General features: G+C 43.1%; 1 protein-coding gene across 2 annotated transcripts in view; it reads right to left on the bottom strand.

Moving 5' to 3' along the window:
- Positions 1-27,232, bottom strand: part of LOC109898293 (microtubule-associated protein 1B) — a 96,716-nt gene that overhangs the window by 14,371 nt on the left and 55,113 nt on the right. For both annotated transcript variants that reach the window (XM_031833021.1, XM_031833022.1), the window contains 3 exons: positions 15,648-15,730; positions 14,871-15,008; positions 2,174-14,609 (listed from right to left, as the gene is read on the bottom strand). In XM_031833021.1, the coding sequence (XP_031688881.1) occupies positions 2,174-14,609; positions 14,871-15,008; positions 15,648-15,730 (12,657 nt within the window). The remainder of the gene's footprint in view (positions 1-2,173; positions 14,610-14,870; positions 15,009-15,647; positions 15,731-27,232) is intronic.

The following is a 27,232-nucleotide window of genomic DNA, read 5'->3' as shown; positions in this document are numbered from 1 at the left end:
GAATGTCTAATGCCTTTAGAATGACTAATGACTTTAGAATGACTAATGACTTTAGAATGTCTAATGACTTTTGAACGTCTAATGACTTTTGAATGTCTAATGACTTTAGAATGACTAATGACTTTAGAATGACTAATGACTTTAGAATGCCTAATGACTTGAATGTCTAATGACTTTAGAATGACTAATGACTTTAGAATGACTAATGACTTTAGACTTTAGAATGTCTAATGCCTTTAGAATGACTAATGGCTTTAGACTTTAGAATGTCTAATGCCTTTAGAATGTCTAATGCCTTTAGAATGACTAATGACTTTAGACTTTAGAATGACTAATGACTTTAGAATGTCTAATGATTTTAGAATGGCTAATGACTTTTGAATGACTAATGACTAATGACTTTAGAATGACTAATGACTAATGACTTTAGAATGACTAATGACTTTAGAATGACTAATGACTTTAGAATGACTAATGACTTTAGAATGACTAATGACTTTTGAACGTCTAATGACTTTTGAATGTCTAATGACTTTTGAATGACTAATGACTTTAGAATGTCTAATGACTTTAGAATGACTAATGACTTTAGAATGTCTAATGACTTTTGAATGTCTAATGACTTTAGAATGACTAATGACTTTAGCCTTTTGAATGTCTAATGCCTTTAGAATGACTAATGACTTTAGAATGACTAATGACTTTAGAATGTCTAATGACTTTTGAACGTCTAATGACTTTTGAATGTCTAATGACTTTAGAATGACTAATGACTTTAGAATGACTAATGACTTTAGAATGCCTAATGACTTGAATGTCTAATGACTTTAGAATGACTAATGACTTTAGAATGACTAATGACTTTAGAATGTCTAATGACTTTTGAATGTCTAATGACTTTAGAATGACTAATGACTTTAGACTTTTGAATGTCTAATGCCTTTAGAATGACTAATGACTAATGCCTTTAGAATGTCTTATGCCTTTAGAATGTCTAATGACTTTATACTTTAGAATGTCTAATGCCTTTAGAATGACTAATGACTTTTGAATGACTTTAGATTCTAGAATGAATAATGACTTTAGAATGACTAATGACTTTAGAATGACTAATGACTTTAGACTTTAGAATGTCTAATGCCTTTAGAATGTCTAATGCCTTTAGAATGTCTAATGACTTTAGAATGACTAATGACTTTAGAATGACTAATGATTTTAGACTTTAGAATGACTCATGACTTTAGAATGACTAATGACTTTAGACTTTAGAATGTCTAATGCCTTTAGAATGACTAATGGCTTTAGACTTTAGAATGTCTAATGCCTTTAGAATGTCTAATGCCTTTAGAATGACTAATGACTTTAGACTTTAGAATGACTAATGACTTTAGAATGTCTAATGATTTTAGAATGGCCAATGACTTTTGAATGACTAATGACTTTAGAATGACTAATGACTTTAGACTTTAGAATGACTAATGACTTTAGAATGACTAATGACTTTAGAATGTCTAATGACTTTTGAATGACTAATGACTTTAGACTTTAGAATGACTAATGACTTTAGAATGTCTAATGGCTTTAGAATGTCTAATGACTTTTGAACATCTAATGCCTTTAGAATGTCTAATGCCTTTAGAATGTCTAATGACTTTAGAATGACTAATGATTTTAGACTTTAGAATGACTCATGACTTTAGAATGACTAATGACTTTAGACTTTAGAATGTCTAATGCCTTTAGAATGACTAATGACTTTAGACTTTAGAATGTCTAATGCCTTTAGAATGTCTAATGCCTTTAGAATGACTAATGACTTTAGAATGACTAATGCCTTTAGAATGACTAATGATTTTAGACTTTAGAATGACTCATTACTTTTCCCATGTTTGAATGGGGGGAGGGGGGGATTCAGACTATGTCTATGTAAATCAAGAGTAAATTAGAATGGGGAAGTGTGTGTCATCAAGCCTTTGGGGGATGACTTTTGAAATTTAAAGGGGAATGGAAACACTAGGATTTAGAACACCAGCTAGCTGTAACTGATTTACTTCCTAAAGTGTTTCCTTTCCCCTTTAAGGTTATAACCTATTGCATTGTTATCATCTTTGATGTTTTTCAAGTTTCCTCTACTACTGAATATGGAGTCATATCATCCTTCTTTATTTTTTACCCAAATTGCTCTTGACACCGTTCACCAGGCCTTTCCCTGGAGCGTGTAGGTCCCCCTTGGATCCCAGGCCCTCGGACTTCTGCGTCAGCCTGGCGCTCCTTTCCGTGTCCCTCCTTCTCAGAGAGGCCGATCGAGGCGAGGAGTCCTTGGAGGTCTGCTTCACAGGGGTGGTGGACCTCTTCCCCTTCCGGGCTGGGGACGCAGACTTAGGTTTGCCCAGGCCCTTCCGCAGGCTCTTGGTTGTCTTGTGATCCTTCTTGAGAAGTTTCTCCGTGCTGCTCTGGTCATTAGAGAGGGCCTCTGGGTCCACCATGCACACGTCAGGGTGTGGCGGGTGTGGGAGGGGGTCCTTCATAGGGGCAGGTAGGGGGTCGTGGGCCTTCGCAGCTGATCTGGGCGAGGGGGGTTGATGGCCCCCTCCGGTGGCAGATGCAGATAGTTTGTCCACCGGCAGGTGTTCTGCATCTTCGTCTGAGTCCAGGTTTCCCTCTGCTGTAATCGATGGGCACTCCTCGGTCTCTGGAGGTACGTCTGAGTCAGACTGCGAAGCTAATGAGTCGCTCACTGATGTGGGGGGCGTCTCCTCTCCAGCTAGCACCACCCCGAGTCCAGTTGCCATGCCACCAGGAGGCATGGAAACTGGTTGCGACCCCTCCCCTGCTTCAGTAGCTCCACATTGAGTGAGATGTCGCTTCTGCTTGTGAGACCTCCTCTTGACCGAGTGTTGCTCGCGGTCGTCTTCATCCCCCTCAAGAGAGTGGTCGCTCCCTTTGTCCTCTTCGCCATCATCGCTGGAGAGGGCGTGTGGACTGGGGTTGATGAAGGATGGGGAGATTTCTCCTTTGCGGTGTGTGTATTCACATGAGGAGTAGCTAGGGGGGGACGAGGAGGTAGCCTCCATATGCAGGTCAGTGGGACGACTGGATACTCCATCTGTTTTGGCAGAGGCCTTTGTATGGTGGGCATGTTCTGCTGTGGACAGAGGGGTGGGCTGGCCTGGAGCTACGCATTCTTCTTCTCCATATTGTTCCTCTGCTTCTTCTGCTTCTTCCGTTTCATACTCTTCCTCCTCCTCTTCCCTGTCATCTTCATAGCCTGGAGGGGCGCTTGGGCATGCGCCCGGCCCTTGTAGGAGTTCCCAGTCAGATAAGCTACTCCTTCTCCTTTCGGACATCTTCTCTTCCGGTTTCTCTGCTTTTTTATCCTCTACTTTCTCTTTCTCTCCCTCTTTCCTCTCCTTCTCCTTTTCACTCTCCTCATCAGTCTGGTCTTTCTTCTCCTCCTCCTTCCCGTCTTCCTCCTCCAATTGCTTTTCCTCTACCTTTTCCTTCTCTCCAGCCATCTCTTTCTTCTCCTCCTTATCCTTTTGCTCTGGCATTTCCTTGTCCTCCTTTAGGGTCTCTACTTTGCTCTCTTTCTTCTCCTCCACTTTCATTTCCATCTTATCTTTCTCTTTCTTTGTCTCTTCTTCTTCTTCTTCCTCCTTTTTCTGATCAGATTTAAGCAGATCAGATTTAGGTAGATCTGACATTGTGGCACAAGAGGCTTTGCTTGCTTCACTGAAGACTTCTTGGGCACTTGTGCGAACCTCAGTAGGCCCATTGGAAGAGGCTTCAGTTGACTCCTGTGGTTTTGTCACCACATCAGATTGGGTCACTGTTGTGGTTGTACTGGAGACGATGGTGACCATGTGTGTCTCAGTTATGGACAGCATGCCTTCTTTTTGCTCTGTCACTGAAGATTTCTGGCATTCAATGCGGCATGGAAGAGTGTAGGACTCTTTGCTGTCCAGTGAGCCCTGGGATTCTCTGTCAGGAGAGTCAGCTCTTTGCAAAGGGGAAACATCAAAGAGAGCCCTTGAAGTGGATATGGTTTCAGCGGGTTTGGACAGCTGGGAACTTAATGGTTCTGAAGCCCCAGCAGACATGGTTTTGGTTTCAACAATGCCCTCAAGTTTATGAAAGGTATCAGAGGTCTGACCCTTGTCCATTTTATGGCTTGATGATGTGTCTTGTTGAATAGTGTCTTTGGCTGGAGTAGGTAAGACTGGAGAGACTTGTGTCAGACTGAATGTAGTTGTAGTTGTTGAGGTAAGCTTTTCAGAGGCTTCTAGGTACTCCTCTTTTAGTATTACCCTTGAGGTTGAGAGGATTGAGTGCTTGACTGAGGATTCTTCATCTTTGAATGAAGAATACTCAAAGGAAGCAACCTCAGAATCTGTCCTGTAGGGGGCACTAGACACTGTGACGGGACTCTCTACCTCCTCTCGTAACTGGTGGCTGGTTGATAGAGAAGCTGAGGCAGATGGGAGGTAAGACGACGGAGCTTCCTCTGGTTTTCGACTAGCGGTATCTGGGCTTCTCTGCCTCTCAGCTTCAATGTCTCCCTGACTGTAATGTTTATCTTCACTAGACTTGGTGGGCAGAGATAGGTCAGGACTGTCAAACCTCTCCTCCTTTAACCCCAGCTGGCTGTCCTCAGAAAACTCTGAGGATTCAGAAGGATATCCTCCAGATCCTGTTTGTTCTATTGCAGTGGAACTGCCAGACTGGAGTGGCGAGGCACCAACTACATTATTCAAAAGGGAATCTGCAGTATCTACCAGCGGAGGGCAGATTGTGGTCATTGAATGGGTAGGTTCCTCCTTTTTGAGGAGGTTGGGTTCGGGTGAGAGGGCCTTCTTGTCCTCTTCTTCTGTAACAAGAAGGTTAGAAGGTGTGGTATCATCCGATGTCGTTTTACAGATTTCTTTTTCAGACTGCTCTCTTGCACCCTTCTCCACATCTAGATCACTGGCTTCTTCTTCTTCCTCCTCCGCATCTGCACCATCATCATCATCATCATCATCATCATCATCGTCGTCATCATCATCATCATCATAATCCTCTCCCACCACCAGTAGCCTCTTATATACACTGTCCGGAGTGTCTTCTCTCTCAGAATAGCCCATTGTAGATTTACTGGTGATAGAGCTGCCAATTTGAGTGTACTCAGATGCAAGAACATTATCGTCTATGAGATGTCCTGAGTACGCGGCCAGGGGGGCAGCAGTAGCCTGATTTTCCTTTTCCTTAGGTGAAACTTGACGAGGTAACATGTCTTTCTCCGCTGGTGAGTAGCGACCAGAGGGAGAGTCTCCTCGCTCACTATCAGATGAATCCAACTTGTCTTTCACTGGCTCATCTTTTTCCTTCTCTGTTGTCTGCTTCTCAGGGATGTCTTCAAAAAGCATGGCAGTAGCTGAGGCTTGGGCACCAAGGTTGGATTGGCCCCATGACAGAGAGGCTGTTTCCTTTCTGCCTGACTGGACTGGCAGATACTCCTCTATACTAGGAGATGCTCCAGTCTTGTCCATCTCTCCTGTAGATGTTTGAGGGGCCGACCAGGCATCGTCCTTCATTTCATCTTTCTCAACTTTTTCAGGTTTATCTTCTTTGAGATTGAAAGGTAATGAGCATGGCTCTGCTGGGGTGGTTTTGTTGTCTTGAGTCTCTGAATATGCAAAGCTATTTTCCACGTGTGGTGTAGCATGTCCCTCCTTCCTATCACTCTCTTCTTCTTGACCTTTCTCTTTGTCATTGTGTTCAGGGAAGGCACTTGGGCTACAACTGGGGCTTCTCTCGCTCTCTGTGAAACGTGGGGGAGTGTAATCAACGCTACTGAATGACAGCGGTTCCTCTTTTTCCTCGTCCTCTGAGTCGAATTCAGCTGCACCAGCGTCTGCCTGCCTAGTTCTCCTGTTATCATCAATGCCAATATGTGCTGACTGATCAAACTCTCTAGAAACCTCACTGTCTTCTTTATTGTCTGATGCCTCTTCTTTCGAAATGGGCTTTTCATAGGGTTCATACTTAGACATGCCAAAGCCCTGATTTTCTTCTTGCAAGCTCACACCGATCGCCTCCTTCTCTGTTCTCATTTTGTCAAAACCTTCCACATTTTCAGAGGCACTGTCTGCTTTTGTAGCATCAATGTGGCCCACTTCCTCCGGAAACTTCACAGAATCTTTATCCAAGAGAAAATATGAACAAGGTTGTGTGTGTCCCGGGGAAGCAACTTCCCGCTCCGTTTCCAATTCCCTCTCAGCTTCCTTGCCTGGTTTCTCCTCTCCTTTTTGAGAAACATGCTTCGCCTTTTCATCCGTATTAGATGCTTCTTTGCTTGTTGTCATAGAAGGCAGCAGTGTTTCATGCTGGGGGGATTCCTCCACACCAGCCTGGCTATCGGTGCTCGAGAGAGTGGAACTTACAGCCTGGCTATCGGTGCTCGAGAGAGTGGAACTTACAGCCTGGCTGTCGGTGCTCGAGAGAGTGTAACTTACAGCCTGGCTGTCGGTGCTCGAGAGAGTGGAACTTACAGCCTGGCTATCGGTGCTCGAGAGAGTGGAACTTACAGCCTGGCTATCGGTGCTCGAGAGAGTAGAACTTACAGCCTGGCTGTCGGTGCTCGAGAGAGTGGAACTTACAGCCTGGCTATCGGTGCTTGAGAGAGTAGAACTTACAGCCTGGCTGTCAACGCTTGAGAGAGTAGAACTTACAGCCTGGCTATCGGTGCTCGACAGAGTGGAACTTACAGCCTGGCTGTCGGTGCTCGAGAGAGTGGAACTTACAGCCTGGCTGTCAACGCTTGAGAGAGTGGAACTTACAGCCTGGCTATCGGTGCTCGAGAGAGTGGAACTTACAGCCTGGCTGTCGGTGCTCAAGAGAGTGGAACTTACAGCCTGGCTGTCGGTGCTCAAGAGAGTGGAACTTACAGCCTGGCTATCGGTGCTCGAGAGAGTGGAACTTACAGCCTGGCTGTCGGTGCTCGAGAGAGTGGAACTTACAGCCTGGCTGTCGGTGCTCGAGAGAGTGGAACTTACAGCCTGGCTGTCGGTGCTCGAGAGAGTAGAACTTACAGCCTGGCTGTCGGTGCTCGAGAGAGTAGAACTTACAGCCTGGCTGTCGGTGCTCGAGAGAGTAGAACTTACAGCCTGGCTGTCGGTGCTCGAGAGAGTGGAACTTACAGCCTGGCTGTCGGTGCTCGAGAGAGTGGAACTTACAGCCTGGCTATCGGTGCTCGAGAGAGTGGAACTTACAGCCTGGCTGTCGGTGCTCGAGAGAGTAGAACTTACAGCCTGGCTGTCGGTGCTCGAGAGAGTAGAACTTACAGCCTGGCTGTCGGTGCTCGAGAGAGTGGAACTTACAGCCTGGCTGTCAGAGCTTGATAGTGTTGAACTTTTAGCCTGGCTGTCAGCGCTTGATAGTGTTGAACTTATAGCCTGGCTATCGGTGCTTGATAGTGTTGAACTTATAGCCTGGTTATCGGTGCTTGATAGTGTTGAACTTACAGCCTGGCTATCGGTGCTTGATAGTGCTAAACTTATAGCCTGGCTATCGGTGCTTGATAGTGCTAAACTTACAGCCTGGCTATCGGTGCTTGATAGTGCTGAACTTACAGCCTGGCTATCGGTGCTTGATAGTGCTAAACTTACAGCCTGGCTATCGGTGCTTGATAGTGCTAAACTTACAGCCTGGCTATCGGTGCTTGATAGTGCTAAACTTATAGCCTGGCTATCGGTGCTTGATAGTGTTGAACTTATAGCCTGGCTATCGGTGCTTGATAGTGCTAAACTTATAGCCTGGCTATCGGTGCTTGATAGTGTTGAACTTATAGCCTGGCTGTCTCTAGTGATGGAGTCTGAGACTGGTTCTTTTTTAGTGGTAGAGATAGCAGAGACTGGATCCTCTTTCATGGTAGGGAAACCAATGGTGGGCTCTTGGCTGAGATGGGGTCCTGATGTGGTCTCAGTTGTCCTGGTGTCCTTTTCTAGTTCAGGGGAGAGTCTATGTTGTCCTTCTTTATGCGGCTCTTTGATGTCTTTATCAGGAGAGGCCTCCCGTTTCGGTAATGAGGACGCAAGCTCAGTGGTCTGTTCAGAGTGGCGGTCCTTCGTTTGGTCACTAAGCACATTCTCTGATGGCTGAGTTGAGAGCAGATGTTGAGACATGATGTCGTGCTCTGATTGTCTAGGTTCCACTGATAAAGGTCTTGAGCCTGCACCAGCCATACAAATGGATTCATCTTCCTCTTCCTCCTCCTCATCTCCATCTGAGTACTGCACCTGAAATGTAGACTCAAGCTTTGTCGCAGACGTCACCTCTAGTTTCTCTACCGTTCTTGTCTGTGTGGTGCGCTGTAAGGCCTCTCGTAGATCTTTCTCTTGCACCTCCTCTTCTTCCTCTTTAGCAGGTTCAATCTCATGAGAATCATATTTTTCTGTCTCTTCCTTGCTCTTCTCATCTTTGACTTTGTCAGCTGTTTCATTTTCTTTTGCTCTTTCCTCTCCGATGGGTTCAGCTTCATAACGCTCATCTCTATCTTTCTCTCTTTCCTCTCTGATGGGTTCAGCTTCATAACGCTCATCTCTATCTTTCTCTCTTTCCTCTCCTTTGATGGGTTCAGCTTCATAACGTTCATCTCTATCTTTCTCTCTTTCCTCTCTGATGGGTTCAGCTACATAACGTTCATCTCTATCTTTCTCTCTTTCCTCTCCGATGGGTTCAGTTTCATAACGTTCATCTCTATCTTTCTCGCTTTCCTCTCCTTTGATGGGTTCAGCTTCATAACGTTCATCTCTATCTTTCTCTCTTTCCTCTCCGATGGGTTCAGCTTCATAACGTTCATCTCTATCTTTCTCGCTTTCTTCTCCTTTGATGAGTTCAGCTTCATAACGTTCATCTCTATCTTTCTCGCTTTCTTCTCCTTTGATGGGTTCAGCTTCATAACGTTCATCTCTATCTTTCTCTCTTTCCTCTCCTTTGATGGGTTCAGCTTCATAACGTTCATCTCTATCTTTCTCGCTTTCCTCTCCGATGGGTTCAGCTTCATAACGTTCATCTCTATCTTTCTCTCTTTCCTCTCTGATGGGTTCAGCTTCATAACGTTCATCTCTATCTTTCTCGCTTTCCTCTCCGATGGGTTCAGCTTCATAACGCTCATCTCTATCTTTCTCTCTTTCCTCTCCGATGGGTTCAGCTTCATAACGTTCATCTCTATCTTTCTCATCTTTGACGTCTTCGAAATCACTAGTATCTTCTTTCTCTTGCTCATTTTCCATCTTCCGTTCTTTACTGACATCAGCCACATGAGTATCATCTTTCTCTTTCTGCATGTTCTCTTCCTGACTGACTTCAATCTCAAAAGAATTATAATTTTCTTTATTCTCGCCCTGGGTGGATTCAGCCATGCATGTATCACCCTTCTCTTTCTCTCTGTGCTCTTCTTTCGTCAGTTCACTGACAAGGGTATCTCGCTCTTTTTCTATTTTATCTTCTTTCGACGGTTCACTGACAAGGGTATCTCGCTCTTTTTCTATTTTATCTTCTCTTATCGGTTCAGTGTCAAAGGTATCCTTTTCTTTCGTCTCATCTTTCATGGCTTCAGCCACAAAGGTATCTTTCTCTTGTACTATTTGTTGTGTTGTGGTGGAGTCTGAGGCTGGCTCCACTTTAGAGGTAGAGATACAAGAGCTTAGCTCATCTTTAGAATTTAATATAGTCTCTATTTCTTTCTGTTTCTCTTCTTGCAGAGGTTCACACTTCTCCTTGATGAGCTCGGCCCCACAAGTAGCTTTATCTTCCTTGATGGGTTCAGCTTCAGTAGCACCAACCTTTTCTGTTACTTTCTTATCTTCCTTGATGGGTTCAGCTTCAGTAGTACCAACCTTTTCTGTTACTTTCTTATCTTCCTTGATGGATTCAGCTTCAGTAGCACCAACCTTTTCTGTTACTTTCTTATCTTCCTTGATGGATTCAGCTTCAGTAGCGCCAACCTTTTCTGTTACTTTCTTATCTTCCTTGATGGGTTCAGCTTCAGTAGCACCAACCTTTTCTGTTACTTTCTTATCTTCCTTGATGGATTCAGCTTCAGTAGCACCAACCTTTTCTGTTACTTTCTTATCTTCCTTGATGGGTTCAGCTTCAGTAGCGCCAACCTTTTCTGTTACTTTCTTATCTTCCTTGATGGGTTCAGCTTCAGTAGTACCAACCTTTTCTGTTACTTTCTTATCTTCCTTGATGGATTCAGCTTCAGTAGCGCCAACCTTTTCTGTAACTTTCTTATCTTCCTTGATGGATTCAGCTTCAGTAGTACCAACCTTTTCGGTTTCTTTCTTCTGTTCCTCGATGGGTTCAGCTTCAAGTATGACATATTTTTCTTTCACTTTCCCATTGGAATCTTCCTTGATGGGTTCAACTTCATGAATATCACATTTGTCCTTCACTTTCGAATCTGTATCTTCCTTGATGGGTTCAGCTTCAGTGGCACCAACCTTTTCTGTTACTTTCTTATCTTCCTTGATGGGTTCAGCTTCAGTGGTACCAACCTTTGTTTCTTTACCTTCTTTGGTGGTTTCAGCCTCGTGTGTGTCATGCTTTTCTGTCTCTTTCTCCTTCATGTCCTGTTTTATGGGTTTTACATCAGAAGTATCATCATCTTCATCATCATCCTCACCGTCGTCATCATCTAAGAAGCTACTCTCCTTCTCCTTTGGGAATTTAGCCTTACTGCACACTTTGGATTCTTTCTCTTGATGGTCATCATCATCTTCCTCGTCACTGTGTCCGAGTATAGCCTCACCACTAGAAATGTCTTCCCGTAAAGATTCCTTTCCTAATAAGGAAACGTCATCTTTCCTTGTGACTGACTCAGAGGGAAGAGGAGTTGTCTCCTGTTTCAGTTGGATCTCATCTGTGGAAGCGGAGAGACCATCTTTTTCTTCCACTTTTGTAACCGCCAAGTCTTGTTCAAATGATTTCTCCCCAGATGGTGGTGCATCTGACTCACGTTGACTTTCTTTCTGGATGGCAGCCTCTAGGTTTTCCTTATTATCTTCTAGATCTTTCTTCGCATCCTCATCGTCTGTTTTGGTGGCTGAATCATGAACGTCCTCCTGTGTTTGATGCTCCAGTCCTGGGAAGCCCTTGGTCTTTTCTTCCAAAGGCGACTGATGAAGAGGAGAGTGGGTTGCACTGGGAGGTCCAGACTGTGTGGGAGAGGCCATTTTCACAGTGCTATCGTCTGGACTGAAGCACCGCTCTTCACCTTCTGAAGTAACGGAGTCTGACCTAAATGGCTTTGAGAAAGAGGGTGGAGGTGAAAGGGGTTTTGGAGGCACTGCCGTTGAGATGTCTTCTTTGGACTTAAAGAGCTGTACCTCCTCATCAACTGGTGGGTGATCCAGCTTCAAATCCTGAACAGGTTTGGAGACATGAGACTCAGAGGCAGGGAGCTTTTCCACATCCCTTTCTCTATTCTGGAACATTTGAGGAGAGGCAAAACTCTCCTGTAGTTTTTCACGTGAAATGTCAACGTTAGGAGTTTGGTCTTCTTCTTCTTCCTCTTCATCGTGAGCCTTGATGACCTTATCCTCAGTCTTCGCGTCAGAGACAACAGGAAGGCACTCCTCAGATGGAGGTGACTTTAAGCACTTGTCGTCCTCCAAGGAGGATGTTGGTGAGATGGTCCCAGCAGAGTGGAAGTGTTCTTTCCCATGTGTGGCCTCGGTTGGAATTGCCAGGGGAACGCTGTTAACAGTATCGTTAACCAGTGAGCTTTTGCCCGTTTCCTCAGTCTGAGGTGTAGTGACGGGAGTAACCAATTGGTCCTCTGCAATAGAGGTAGGAAAGGAGGACAATTTATCATACTCCGTGATGGATGTGGCTGAGGAAACAAGTTCTTCCTCTGCCAAGGGAGCAGACATGATGTTAGTGAATACTGATACTTGCTCCTGTCCACTCATGAAACCTTTGGCTGTTACATCAGCCATAGCTGCTGCTTGCATCTCCTTCATCCTGTGGATGGTGTCCAAGGAGCCTGTCTGATCTGGGACAGAGATGTCATATGTACCCACTTCGTATTGGAGGTGTGGTATCCTGTCTTCCGCCTCCTCGTGAATCTCCTCATCCGAGATGGTCTGTTCAGTTTCGGAGTAACCGGGAATGGTTTCGTCTTGAATGAAGGAGATGGGCTCGGCAGCAGCGGCTCCTTGCAATGTTGATACTATGTCGGCTGTAGCGCCTCCAACATTTGAGATGTAGCCTTCCTCATCTTCCTCATCCTCCTCTTTGGCTCCAGCAGTCTGTTCGACTGCTTTGCTTTCCCAGTTCTTGGCCGATGTTTCTTTCTCTCCCGCTTCAGGTTTGTCTTTGACCTCTTCATCAGCTATCACGTCTAAGTCTTCTACCTCTTCCAGCTCGGCCTTTTCAACAACATCTTCATCTTCCTCTTCCTCCTCCTGGGATGAAGGCCTTCTGCTTTCCTCTTTAGCCATAGCTGTGGGCTTTTCAGCTTTCTCCATTTCCTCCACCTCATGTTTCCTGTCTAGTCTGTTATCTTCTCCTTCCTCTTCCTCCTCCCCTATCCCCATATCTTCCTCTTCCTCGACCATTTTCCTCTCTGCTATCAGGCCTTCTTTTTCCTCCACCTCATCGTCCTCAATGGCAGCTCCCTCATCCTCATAGATATCCACATCCTGTGCTTGAAGTTCTTCTTTATGCTCTTGTGCTAATTTGTCCTCTTTTCTTTGAGATTCAGTCTCAAATCCCATTGCTGTGGCTGCTCCCTTCTCAGGTGACTTTGTGCCCGTTGGAGTTTGAGAGACAGTTTCCTGTTCTTTCTCCTCCTCCTGGGTAGGGGATTCGGTCATGCTTTCTTCTGCTGGTGTCTCCACTGCACTCTCTGGTGGCTTGGTAAGATCCTCTGGAGTGGAGGAAGCAGACATGCCCTCACCAGCCCCATTCTGTAATGGCTCAGGCTGAATGGTATCTGCTGCTAGTTCCTCAGATTTTGGTTCAGCAGGCTCTGCCTTGGCCGTTTTGACTTTGCTTTTGTCGGTTTTGGGTTTACTTGACGCTTTTGCCCTGTGCAGGGTCTTTCTGACCTCTGGTGTGAGGGGTTTTAGGTCAGGTTTTGTTATCTTTCTCAACTCTGGTTTGGACGTGTCCTTTTTCTTGTCAACTTTGGGGTCTTTTTTTTTGTCTTCTTTTTTAGCTGCGTCATCCTTCTTGACATGTTTGATCTCCTTCTTTTCCTTGTCTTTTTTCTCATCCATCTTGGATGCCCTTTCCTTTGAGTGTTTTTTCAAGGATTTCTCCTTCAAAAGTTTTTTATTTTCTGGTCCATCAGTCTTGGATTTTAGTATTTTTGTGGGTTTTTCATTCTCTACCAGTTTCCTACCTTCCTTCACAGAGTCACTCTTTGCCTCTGTGGTCACCGAAACCTCGTCGTCGGCTTCTTTCTTTGGGGATTTGGTGGTCATCTTGGGAGATGATTTGAGACTCTCTTTGCTGTCTGTCCTTTGCTTCAGCTTAGTCTGTTTTACAACAGAGGGAGGAGCCCCTGAGGCTATGTCTTTTTGTGTGGCTACTGGGTATCGCAAGAAGTCAAGGTGCTTTAATTTCTCCAGGCCTTCCAGGATTTTGTTTTGTGGTGCGTTTCCAGGGAACAGCACTCTGACAATCTTTTCTGCAGGATTGGCAGGAAGCCAGACGACTAATGCTGTAACTGACGTCAGGTAAGGTACGGATATTTCTCCCTCTTTTCCATTGGGGAGCACAATGCCAGTTTTGGCCTTGCTGTTACCCGCCCACTTTTGCATGAGAAACTGCATCTCTTTACTGTCCTTGACGGGGTTCAGAACATACATGTCTAACTTGCCTACCCCCATCTTATGGAAAAGAGTTAAAGGCTCAATAGGGTTACTGACCAGTCTACAGAGAGGCTCCGGCTTGATTCCCAGTTTGTTGAGGTACTGCAACGTGAGTGAGGCTTCCTCGATGCTACGCTTGACCTTTAGGTTTGATTCTGGCATACGTAGCTTCTCGGGTACATTGAAGAAGATCACACCAAGCTCTGGAGAGATCAGGTTCTTCATCCAGTCGCTGTAGCTAGCAGAGCCTTGTGACTGTTCCTCCTCCTGCTCTGCTATTTTCCTTTGAAGAAGCCCGTTGATGCCTGGCAGATTGTCTGCACCAATGTGAGTGAGTAAAATCGAGTCGATGCGGTCCAAGTGTCTGACCAACTTCCAGAAGCATGATTTCCTTTCAGAGCCTCCATCCACTAGGATGTTGAAGCCATTGACCGCAAACAGGGCCGAGTCGCCCCTCCCCCCAGGGAAGACATAGCAGCAGGGCCTGGACAGTTTCAGGAAGCCTCCAGATGTGGGCGGCTCCAGGAGGTCAAAGGGCGAAGGCACGTCTACCGTCTCGGAGATGTACTCCGTGAACTCTGTGACTCCCTCCATCTTGGGGAGCACAGGCTCAGGGTTCAGTCTGTACTCAAGGAACTCCCGTAAGTGCTGCTGCTGACCCAGGGAGCTCCAACCCACCTCCGCTCGGCAGGACACAGTGAGTGTGGCCCGCTGCTCGGGGGCCGCTTCGCCCAGCAAATCACTGACCTACAGGAGAATGACAGACAGAGACAAGCCACGAGGTCAGAGGTCAGTGCTGATGTATAAACATTGCTCAATGACATTGCTGTTTTGATTTTCATCCACAATTCCAGTTCATTGGAGTAATATTTAAGATTCATTTTTCATTGGTAATCTAATCTTCATTAAAAATGAAATGAAGCTTTTCAGTACTACAGACTAGAGTCAACAATGCCAGAAAAGGCTGTTCTGAATAGGAATTGACTGTTCTGAACAGTAATAGCTTACCCCAGGATCAGCAAAGACTTGTGAGAAGCTCTGATAGGTGAAAACCCCACTTTGGAGAAGCAGGTCACCGTGGTCTGAGTTCTGCCCACTCAGGACCAAGAGCTTATGTCCTGCTGAGTCTGTGACAAGAGACTGGATCTGAGCCAGAGAAGACAGAGGATAATTATAGGACAGAGCACAGGGTAAAGATAATATGACTTTTATATTTTATATTGGTTAGGGCCAGTGGTTCCCAACTCTGGTCCTCCAGTATCCCCAACAGCACACATTTTTATTGTAGGCCCAGACAAACTCTACCTGATTCAACTCAATGAGGGCTTGATGATTAGTTGACAGTTTAATCCGCTGTGCTTGTCAGGGGCTACAACAAAAAAACGTGTGCTGTTGGGGGTACTGGAGGACCAGAGTTGGGAAACACTTGGTTAAGCTCTGAATTTCATCAAATGTTTTTCAATTTCGTTAAGCCGTTATGGTATGCCACTTAAAATCACAGTGAGAGATAATTGTTTTCTTTCAGGATGATTTTATTTTTTAAATGTCTGAGATTCTAAATCATCATGACAATTAATGTAAAAAATGTTTTGCATGTAATGATTGATAGGTCTAAATATAGCACAAAAATAAATGAACTTAGAAAAACATCAGCCACCTTTTGCATTCCCTAAGAAGATGCAGACACTAGAGGTGCTAAATCATGTTAACACTCCATCCCCTGCCAACTGAACAATTTTAGACTAGATTCTCCTAAATGTTTTTTTTTTTATGTTGAAAACGCACCTCTAAAGCAACCGTATCCTCGGATGGGTTGACTAACACCACAGTCTCTAGGACATCACTTTTGTGGTGGAGAGTCCGTTGTCCTACAGGGGAGAGAACATCGAACAACATGAGGAGAGAGAGGACGTGTTTTGTCAATATCGTTCATGTATTTGCTTTAAAAAGGGTTCCCTTTCAAATCCTTCTAGACATAAGCAACATTGGCACAGGTCAACAACTTAAGAGGCTACTGAGAATCTTGGCAGAGTCTGAGCAGTCTGCCCCAAAAACAACTTAAGAGTCTGCCCCAAAGACATCCTGCTGGAGAGCATCCAGTCTTTGAGTCTGGGAGATTTAGTACTGCATGGTGCCTGTACAGTATGTGGGCCAGACGCTTATAGAGACAGTGCGTCAAGGCAAGAACAAAAGTTGGAAAAGGAAATGGGTCACCAAATGTCTACTGGCTGTGGCTTGAAATCAGAGCTTCTTAGAACAGAACAAAGTTGAGAACAGCTATTGGTATTGTCATGCAAGGGAATTGAGAATTGGACAATACCTAAGCTAGAATTGCATGGCTTTGTAACATATCAACATTGGCTGAATATTTAAGAACGTTTGACAATCACCATCACAAGGGCTGTGAGCATATGGTTTTCAGGTTATTGGTTAATATCAGACACTTAGGTATGAAGTCACTGACATAAAGAGAGAGAGAGAGGATAAATCATACGAGGCTACTCAGTATATATGATGTTGAACGTCCCTGTCATCATTTCTACTCATTAAAATTCAAAAGTGTTTTCCCGTGCTGCTGCCATTTTGGTATCTGCACTGTCATCCGTTTGCTGTGAAAGACCTCTGCAGAGAGTCGGCTTCATGTCGCCGGGCCACCTGCAAAGTAGTGATTACTGGATTATCGACTGAGGTGAGTCAGGGTAAAAGATTAAGGCCTGGATTCAGGCCGTACAGCGGAAGATCCAAGTTAAAATGTAAAAGGAATTTTCCGATTGAGCCGAGCTATGCAGCGTTTACCGCCTATGCAGTCTCCGCGACCGCAGGAAAGTTGCCTTTAATTGTCAATTGTGCAATAAATCGGATGTTCAAATCAAATGTTATTTGTCACATGAGCCGAATACAACAGGTGGTGTAGGTAGACCTTACATTGAAATGCTTACTTACAAGCCCTTAACCAACACTACGGATTGAACAGATCCCTATATTAAGGGATAAAACGGTGGCCTGGGTGATGAGAAGGACAACCTGATACTTTAGATTCAAAATCAGAATGTATACTTTAGATTCAAAATCAGAATGTATACTTTAGATTCAAAATCAGAATGTATACTTTAGATTCAAAATCAGAATGTATACTTTAGATTCAAAATCAGAATGTATACTTTTGATTCAAAATCAGAATTTATACTTTAGATTCAAAATCAGAATGTATACTTTTGATTCAAAATCAGAATGTATACTTGAGATTCAAAATCTGAATTTATACTTTAGATTCAAAATCAGGATGGACACTTTGGATCCATTTCCAAACTATAAAGTTTGCATTTGAATAGCTACCCCCCCCCCCCCACGTCACAGGTATTATGCATATTCATGTAAACAAATGAATAAAAATAGACGTGTAAATTAAGTGATCGTCATGGCAATACTGTGATTGGTTGGAGTCGGTCAGTTGACCCAGGAGAAACAGAATCATTGGCTGATACAAAACCAAGTGAAACTTCTTCTGAATGGTGGAGGTGATAATGAGCTTTCGTTGTCAATGATAAAGTAAGCTTTGTTACTCTTAAATGCTGGCTATATCATTACACCACTGATGAACAGACAGTCTTATTAGTAGTAGCAGAGGATACAATTACTACTGAAAGATAATAGAACTTGTAAAGTGGAACCGACCAGCACAGGCATAAAAGGAAAAAAAAGGAATATGAACATTTCTGGATGTCGTGGTAACAAGTCAGAGACATTTCGGAACAAAAGCACTCCGACCACAGGACACGGCTCACTTGGTTGCCGTTGCCATGGAAATGGTCCAAATCTCTCATCATTACCCATTACCCTACCCTGTTTTTTTTCTTCTTCAGTGAGACGCAAAGCAGCATTAGTCTGTAAGAGAGTAAAGGAGACTGGACCTGGGGCTTCAGGTGACCTGGCCACTGCTACAGAACTGACCCGAGTGCTGCTATTAGCTGCAGAAAGCAGCAAAAAACTGTTAGTCTGGTCCCTGATCTGTTTGTTCTGTCATGACAATTATCGTAAAAAGCTGGTTAGACAACGTAAACAGATCTGGGACCAGGCACACCGAGAGGGACAGCTACTGTAAGTTGTACTGCCATAGGCCAACTATAGATGCTCAGTGAGCTACCAAGAGAGAAGCCTTGTTCATCAGAGCCTACTGGAAGAGCAGCCTAGCCGTCCTCGGGCGATCACCGCATGATTCTACACCACTTTGTTTCGATATCTTCCAGAGCAGTGAGGGAGTACAGAATATGACATAATACAATAGGGACGTTGGGGGATATTCAAAACATGAGCCTAGTAGTAGAATACGTGAGCAAAAGACATGATATCAGACCTGGGGAGAGGACGATCAGCTGCTTGTCCCTGTAGGATGACCCCCCCCCCAACCCTCTCTGACACTGCAGACTGGTACAGTGTGATACTCGATGAACAAAGAGTCGGTGTCAGTCAGGGGCTGGTCAGTCTGACAGGGACGAGAGGAGCAACAACAACAGCAGTAGAAGTCATTAGGCTGATCCCAGATCTGTTTTTGTTGTGTATCTCCCAATGATCATTATCTCCTAGGATCATTGTTATGCATCACCCTAACCGCAGGAGCTTTACAGCACAAACAGATCTGGGACCAGCTTAATGACTCCCTGATGTTGTTAAGACTAAAGAGTAAAGTAATGAGCATCCCTACTGGCTGTAAATGGGTCTCCCAGTTCAGTGCTGTGGTATCATGTGCACATCCCTTACCTGTCACCAACTCTAAGTGCTCTAGTTAAGGTAATATTTGTGTGGCCCTGTGTCTCACCAACTCTAAAATGGATATGGGGAATTGAAGCATATCAGAACTTGTATCTAATGGCTAAATATTGGTATCTAAAGGGTTAAAGTGGAACTAGAATTTGTGGTAATCTCTGAGAAACTAGCTCATGCTAATGAACAGAGAAGCTCAATTCCACCCCCACATTTTCTGAAGTAAATCCGCCCCAAAGACATGCCTGCAAATCCACACTCAGATTTATAATAGGAAAACTCCAGTAATCCGATCCTCACTGAAATGAGTTTGCAGCAAGTAGCTTTAAGAGAAAAGTTAGTAACGACGTTCTAGAATAGTCTACACTGCGCAGTAGGTAGACGGGTGAATAATACCTTAGGTTAGAGACTTAAGGCTAGATTCAATCCTCAGCACTCTGTGTTGCAGCAAAAATAGATCCAGTTATACAGTTGAAGTCGAAAGTTTACATACACTTAGGTTGGAGTCATTAAAACTCGTTTTCAAAGAGTATAGTATAGTAGTTGTTAATCTATAGTTGTTAACAAACTATAGATTTGGCAAGTCGGTTAGGACATCTACTTTGTGCATGACACAAGTCATTTTTCCAACAATTGTTTACAGACAGATTATTTCACTTATAACTCACTGTATCACAATTCCAGTGGGCCAGAAGTTTACATACACTAAGTTGGCTGTGCCTTTAAACAGCTTGGAAAATTCCAGAAAATTATGTTGTGGCTTTAGAAGCTTCTGATAGGCTAACTGACACCATTTGAGTCAATTGGAGGTGTACCTGTGGATGTATTTCAAGGCCTACCTTCAAACTCAGTGCCTCTTTGCTTGACATCATGGGAAAATCAAAAGAAATCAACCAAGACCTCAGAAAAAACATTGTAGACCTCCACAAGTCTGGCTCATACTTGGGTGCAATTTCCAAACGCCTGAAGGTACCACGTTCATCTGTACAAACAATAGTACACAAGTATAAACACCATGGGACCACGCAGCCGTCATACCGCCCAGGAAGGAGACGCGTTCTGTCTCCTAGAGATGAACATACTTTGGTGCGAAAAGTGCAAATCAATCACAGAACAACAGCAAAGGACCTTGTGAAGATGCTGGAGAAAACAGGTACAAAAGTATCTATATCCACAGTAAAAACGAGTCATATATCGACATAACCTGAAAAGCAACTCAGCAAGAAAGAAGCCACTGCTCCCAAACCGCCATAAAAAAAACAGACTATGGTTTGCAACTACACATGGGGACATAGATCGTACTTTTTGGAGAAATGTCCTCTGGTCTGATGAAACAAAAAATAACTGTTTGGCCATAATGACCATTGTTATGTTTGGAGGAAAAAGGGGGAGGCTTGCAAGCCGAAGAACACCATCCAAATCGTGAAGCACGGAGGTGGCAGCATCATGTTGTGGGGGTGTTTTGCTGCAGGAGGGACTGGTGCACTTCACAAAATAGATAGCGTCATGAGAGAGGAAAATTGTGGATATATTGAAGCAGCATCTCAAGACATCAGTCAGGAAGTTAAAGCTTGGTCGCAAATGGGTCTTACAAATAGACAACGACCCCAAGCATACCTCTAAAGTTGTGGCAAAATGGCTTAAGGACAACAAAGTCAAGGTATTGGAGTGGCTATCACAAAGTCCTTATCTCAATCCTATAGAAAATTTGTGGGCAGAACTGAAAAAACATGTGCGAGCAAGGAGGCCTACAAACCTGACTTGGTTACACCAGCTCTGTCAGGAGGAATGGGACAAAATTTACCCAACTTATTGTGGGAAGCTTGTGGAAGGCAACCCGAAACGTTTGATCCAAGTTAAACAATTTAAAGGCAATGCTACCAAATACTAATTGAGTGTAAACTTCTGACCCACTGGGAATGTGATGAAAGAAATAAAAGCTGAAATAAATCACTCTACTATTATTCTGACATTTCACATTCTTAAAATAAAGTGGTGATCCTAACTGACCTAAAGCAGGGAATTTTTACTAGGATTAAATGTCAGGAATTGTGAAAAACTGAGTTTAAATGTATTTGGCTAAGATGTATGTAAACTTCCGACTTCAACTGTATGTATGTATGTACAGTGGGGCAAAAAAGTATTTAGTCAGCCACAAATTGGGCAAGTTCTCCCACTTAAAAAGATGAGAGAGGCCTGTAATTTTCATCATAGGTACACTTCAACTATGGCAGACAAAATGAGAAGAAAAAAAATCCAGAAAATCACATTGTAGGATTTTTTATTTATTCATTTGTAAATTATGGTGGAAAATATGTATTTGGTCACCTACAAACAAGCAAGATTTCTGGCTCTCACAGACCTGCAACTTCTTCTTTAAGAGGCTCCTCTGTCCTCCACTCATTACCTGTATTAATGGCACATGTTTGAACTTGTTATCAGTATAAAAGACACCTGTCCACAACCTCAAACAGTCACACTCCAAACTCCACTATGGCCAAGACCAAAGAGCTGTCAAAGGACACCAGAAACAAAATTGTAGACCTGCACCAGGCTGGGAAGACTGAATCTGCAATAGGCAAGCAGCTTGGTTTGAAGAAATCAACTGTGGGAACAATTATTAGGAAATGGAAGACATACAAGACCACTGATAATCTCACTCGATCTGGGGCTCCACGCAAGATCTCACACCGTGGGGTCAAAATGATCACAAGAACGGTGAGCAAAAATCCCAGAACCACACGGGGGGACCTAGTGAATGACCTGCAGAGAGCTGGGATCAAAGTAACAAAGCCTACCATCAGTAACACACTACGCCGCCAGGGACTCAAATCCTGCAGTGCCAGACGTGTCCCCCTGCTTAAGCCAGTACATGTCCAGGCCCGTCTGAAGTTTGCAAAGAGAGCATTTGGATGATCCAGAAGAAGATTGGGAGAAAATCTCATATGGTCAGATGAAACCAAAATATAACTTTTTGGTAAAAACTCAACTCGTCGTGTTTGGAGGACAAAGAACACCATACCTACTGTGAAGCATGGGTGTGGAAACATCATGGTTTGGGGCTGTTTTTCTGCAAAGGGACTGGGACGACTGATCTGTGTAATGGAAAGAATGAATGGGGCCATGTATCGTGAGATTTTGAGTGAAAACCTCCTTCCATCAGCAAGGGCATTGAAGATGAAATGTGGCTGGGTCTTTCAGCATGACAAGGATCCCAAACACACCGCCCGGGCAACGAAGGAGTGGCTTCGTAAGAAGCATTTCAAGGTCCTGGAGTGGCCTAGCCAGTCTCCAGATCTAAACCCCATAGAAAATCTTTGGAGGGAGTTGAAAGTCCGTGTTGCCCAGCAACAGCCCCAAAACATCACTGCTCTAGAGGAGATCTGCATGGAGGAATGGGCCAAAATACCAGCAACAGTGTGTGAAAACCTTGTGAAGACTTACAGAAAACATTTGACCTCTGTCATTGCCAACAAAGGGTATATAACAAAGTATTGAGATAAACTTTTGTATTGACCAAATACTTATTTTCCACCATAATTTGCAAATAAATTCATTAAAGATCCCACAATGTGATTTTCTGGATTTTTTTTTCCTCATTTTCTCTGTCATAGTTGAAGTGTACCTATGATGAAAATTACGGGCCTCTCTCATCTTTTTAAGTGGGAGAACTTGCACAATTGGTGGCTGACTAAATACTTTTTTTCCCCACTGTATGTATGTATGTATACACACATATACATATATGGGGGATTGGAAGTGATGCAGACAATTACAATGATGCAAGCTACAATCTATCTGCAATATTAAAGCTGATCTACCACCTAAACAACCCCAAACAAGTAATGGAGAGTATAAAGGTAGATGACACTCAATTATTGATGTAGGTTTGTCCATCTGAGTCCACCATGATTAAGTCATATTTAGTAATATAAACACGTAAAACTAAATCACGAGTACACGTCAGACAGCTGTGTTTCCCAGCTTTGCCATTTTGTTTAAACCTTTTGAAGAGCAGGATGTTCAGCCAAGTTTCCCTCCTCTATTCATCTCACTGGCTTTTCCTTTAACTCGCATCCCAGAAACAGCGAAAGTATCCCACTTCAAGGTAACTGACATCCCGCCAAAAGGCATGTCGAAAACTCCAATCTTAAAAAAAGAGGCTAAAGGCTGAACAAATGCATTTGGTGGTTGAGTTTCCTGCTCAATATCCTCAGACTGCTCTAATTTCAGCAAAGGATTTTCTATCACCTCTCACGTCTGCTTCATTTCCTGACATGTACAAAAAAACAGTATTCAGCAGTTGTTAACATCTGAAAGCAGCCTCCATCACACATTCAGCAATAGACTGGTTTCCTCAAGATCAAAGAAGATCACAGAGGAGGGACATTACCATAGCATTAGCTTTGTGTCCTCACTTCTCTGTACAAGGGTGGTACCATCGTCTTGACGATACACATAATAAAATCCCAGATGAACTCTCCCACACAATCCACAAAGACCCGAACCACCCAGACACCCACATTCAGAAGAACTTGAATGAGAAGCCAGCGAAACAAGAGCAGATACTGACAAATCTCAATGTCCTGAGGTAAACGAACTAAAGCAACACTGTTGACGTTGGATCATGTCCGGCTTGGTCAGCGGTTGACTTAAGAACCTCAGGAACCTAAACGATTAGCTCCAGACTCGACTCTCCATACAGCACTCCAACACCCAGAGGACAGAAGGTTGTTTTTCCAGACAGAACTCACTGTTACTCTCCTCGGTCCTCCTTTACCTCAGCTGACCTGCTTGATATAAATACCTCCATCTGAACTCTGGAAATGAGAGCACTCTGTTAAAAAACAGCTCAACCACGGCTCAGATGCTGCACTGCTCCACATAGCCTGCTCCACATAGCCTGCTCCACATAGCCTGCTCCACATTTAGCAATAATCAGGGACTGAGAGGATGTTCAATGTATTAAAAAAAAAGAAGGTATCTAAAATTGTCTTGCTTTTGGTCTTCAGAGGCAGCATCTAACTCTGTCTCACTGTAGCCAGCTATACCAGCTGGAGTTGAGCTAGAACTGAGACGATGTTAAATCAATGTTAGATGCTTGGCATCCGTCGTGCTTCTCATACTGATAAAACATGTCGCAGAGAGTTATCAGAATGGGAGGTATGGAGTAGGACACAGTTGATTTAGGGTCAGTTTTGCATTTTTTCCATAACTACATAATGGTTAGATAGGTACCTGCAGATCCCCCAGAACTACATAATGGTTAGATAGGTACCTGCAGATCCCCCAGAACTATATAATGGTTAGATAGGTACCTGTAGATCCCCCAGAACTACATAATGGTTAGATAGGTACCTGTAGATCCCCCAGAACTAAATAATGGTTAGATAGGTACCTGTAGATCCCCCAGAACTACATAATGGTTAGATAGGTACCTGTAGATCCCCCAGAACTACATAATGGTTAGAGAGGGTACCTGTAGATCCCCCAGAACTACATAATGGTTAGAGAGGGTACCTGTAGATCCCCCAGAACTACATAATGGTTAGAGAGGGTACCTGTAGATCCCCCAGAACTACATAATGGTTAGAGAGGGTACCTGTAGATCCCCCAGAACTACATAATGGTTAGAGAGGGTACCTGTAGATCCCCGAGAACTACATAATGGTTAGAGAGGGTACCTGTAGATCCCCCAGAACTACATAATGGTTAGAGAGGGTACCTGCAGACAACTCTTATCAAGGGCGTTAGATACAGATACAGTCTCATGTAGTAGCCTGTGTTTTGACTAAGATCCTCTATCCAAACACACAAAATATACAAACAGGCATTAATCTGGTACCTGATAGAGATCTGATGCATTCTCTTCATAAACCTGCAAATAAATAAACTCTCTGGTACCCTTTTCACACTACTGTGCCAATTATAGCTGGGCTTGGGCTTGGTTCGGCTCAGTAGTGTGAGTAAGCTATGGATGAGAGACTGATTGGCTTGCTAAGACACCTTCAAAAGTACACAACAAGTATGAGGCCATCATGGCAGCCCTATGACACTAAGCGTTTAGATAAAGCTCCGAGGGCTACGTCTGACAACGGTGACCTAACGATGTCATCTCATGTTTACTGCAGTCACTCTTAACTTGTTGAGGTGACAATGTGTTTATTTTATTTTGATTTTTTTATGGAACACCGGCACCCAACAGGTCAACAGAAGGCAATTTTTGACCTGATGCCTGCTGGGTCATCTTATGGAAAGATGCCTAATCGCAGTAAACAAAAGTCAAGTAAAGAGGCACATCAAAACAAGGTTAGCGCCGCTAATCTAATTTTGCTAATGTGACTTAATTCTCTTCTGAGGACAAAGGGACATTATCTTCAATATAACTTATTGGAAAAATAAGTGAACTGGAAAATTAAAAAAGGAGTCGGCGAGACCAGGCAATAGCAGAAAAGATCATTGCGCAACCTTCACAGAACACAAAGTATAACATTTCAAGTGAAAGTCCACTTTCATGTAGGCTCCTTATTAGATGCTGAACCACTGATGTGTCATATCTGCACAGAGCTAACAGGGCTCTAGAGGGCGGCCATTTTACTTGCATATGAGCCTAAACATCTGGAATTTCTATTTAGGAACACCAGTGCATCTAGAAAAATGTAAGGAATCTAGCTTTATTACCTCAAATATCTTTAATTGTGCTCCTAAATTTCTTTGTGTTGCTCCTACATTTTCTTCAAATTTACCCCCACACGTGCACCTTGTAAAAAAATAACAGTGTAGATCCCTGCCTAAATGGCCACCTCAAATGTCTCTATACACCATTCATGGGCTTATTCAGTGGAAAGACCATATAGACAGACTATTTATTTTTTAAATCTTTATTTAAACAGGGAGTCACACTGAGATTAAACATCTCTTTTACAAAACAACCCTGTATATATTACAATAAAAACAGCCCTGGATATATTACAATAAAAAACAGCCCTGGATATATTACAATAAAAACAGCCCTGGATATATTACAATAAAAACAGCCCTGGATATATTACAATAAAAAACAGCCCTGGATATATCACAATAAAAAACAGCCCTGGATATATTACAATAAAAAACAGCCCTGGATATATCACAATAAAAACAGCCCTGGATATATTACAATAAAAAACAGCCCTGGATATATTACAATAAAAAACAGCCCTGGATATATTACAATAAAAAACAGCCCTGGATATATTACAATAAAAAACAGCCCTGGATATATTACAATAAAAAACAGCCCTGGATATATTACAATAAAAAACAGCCCTGGATATATTACAATAAAAAACAGCCCTGGATATATTACAATAAAAAACAGCCCTGGATATATTACAATAAAAACAGCCCTGGATATATTACAATAAAAAACAGCCCTGGATATATTACAATAAAAAACTGCCCTGGATATATTACAATAAAAACAGCCCTGGATATATTACAATAAAAAACAGCCCTGGATATATTACAATAAAAAACAGCCCTGGATATATTACAATAAAAACAGCCCTGGATATATTACAATAAAAAACAGCCCTGGATATATTACAATAAAAAACTGCCCTGGATATATTACAATAAAAACAGCCCTGGATATATTACAATAAAAAACAGCCCTGGATATATTACAATAAAAAACAGCCCTGGATATATTACAATAAAAAACAGCCCTGGATATATTACAATAAACAACAGCCCTGGATATATTACAATAAAAAACAGCCCTGGATATATTACAATAAAAACAGCCCTGGATATATTACAATAAAAAACAGCCCTGGATATATTACAATAAACAACAGCCCTGGATATATTACAATAAAAAACAGCCCTGGATATATTACAATAAAAACAGCCCTGGATATATTACAATAAAAAACAGCCCTGGATATATTACAATAAACAACAGCCCTGGATATATTACAATAAAAAACAGCCCTGGATATATTACAATAAACAACAGCCCTGGATATATTACAATAAAAACAGCCCTGGATATATTACAATAAAAACAGCCCTGTATATATTACAATAAACATATTTAATAAAAGCAATCACATTGAACTACATAGAGGTCCACAATCAATATAAATATATTGCATAAAGCTGACCCATATATTTACTCAACAAGATTGAGAAACATGTCAGTTCCACACAACACATCTCTATAGTATATATGTTACTATAGGTAATGTTGCACTCTCCTCAACTTCACTTTAGCACCTTTGGCCTTTAACTTTCGGGACATCTTGTCCTAAAAATAAATAAGATATATTTTTGCATTGGCTACGGATTTATTTCCAAACCCTCAGACAATATGCGGGTCTCTTTTCTCCTATGACCTTGCTAAGGCACCTGTGACAGAGTCTATCAGGGACTGAGAGTAAGGCGCAGACAGCCAACCCACTGTTTCTCCTAAACAAGCCCGATCCTAACACCAGCCAACTATTTCTTGGGTGTCGTTTGGCTCACCAACTTGCACCTTAAAGCCGAACAGGAAGTGTATGTCCTAGTTCCTGGCCGTAATCCTAGTCCTGTGATTTGGCAGTGCTGGATGTTTGTGCCGCTAA

This window comes from Oncorhynchus kisutch, linkage group LG10 (assembly GCF_002021735.2).
Source record: "Oncorhynchus kisutch isolate 150728-3 linkage group LG10, Okis_V2, whole genome shotgun sequence".
Lineage (NCBI taxonomy): Eukaryota > Metazoa > Chordata > Actinopteri > Salmoniformes > Salmonidae > Oncorhynchus > Oncorhynchus kisutch.
Note: the sequence above shows the minus strand (reverse complement) of the source record. Positions and strands in the feature narration are given on the sequence as shown.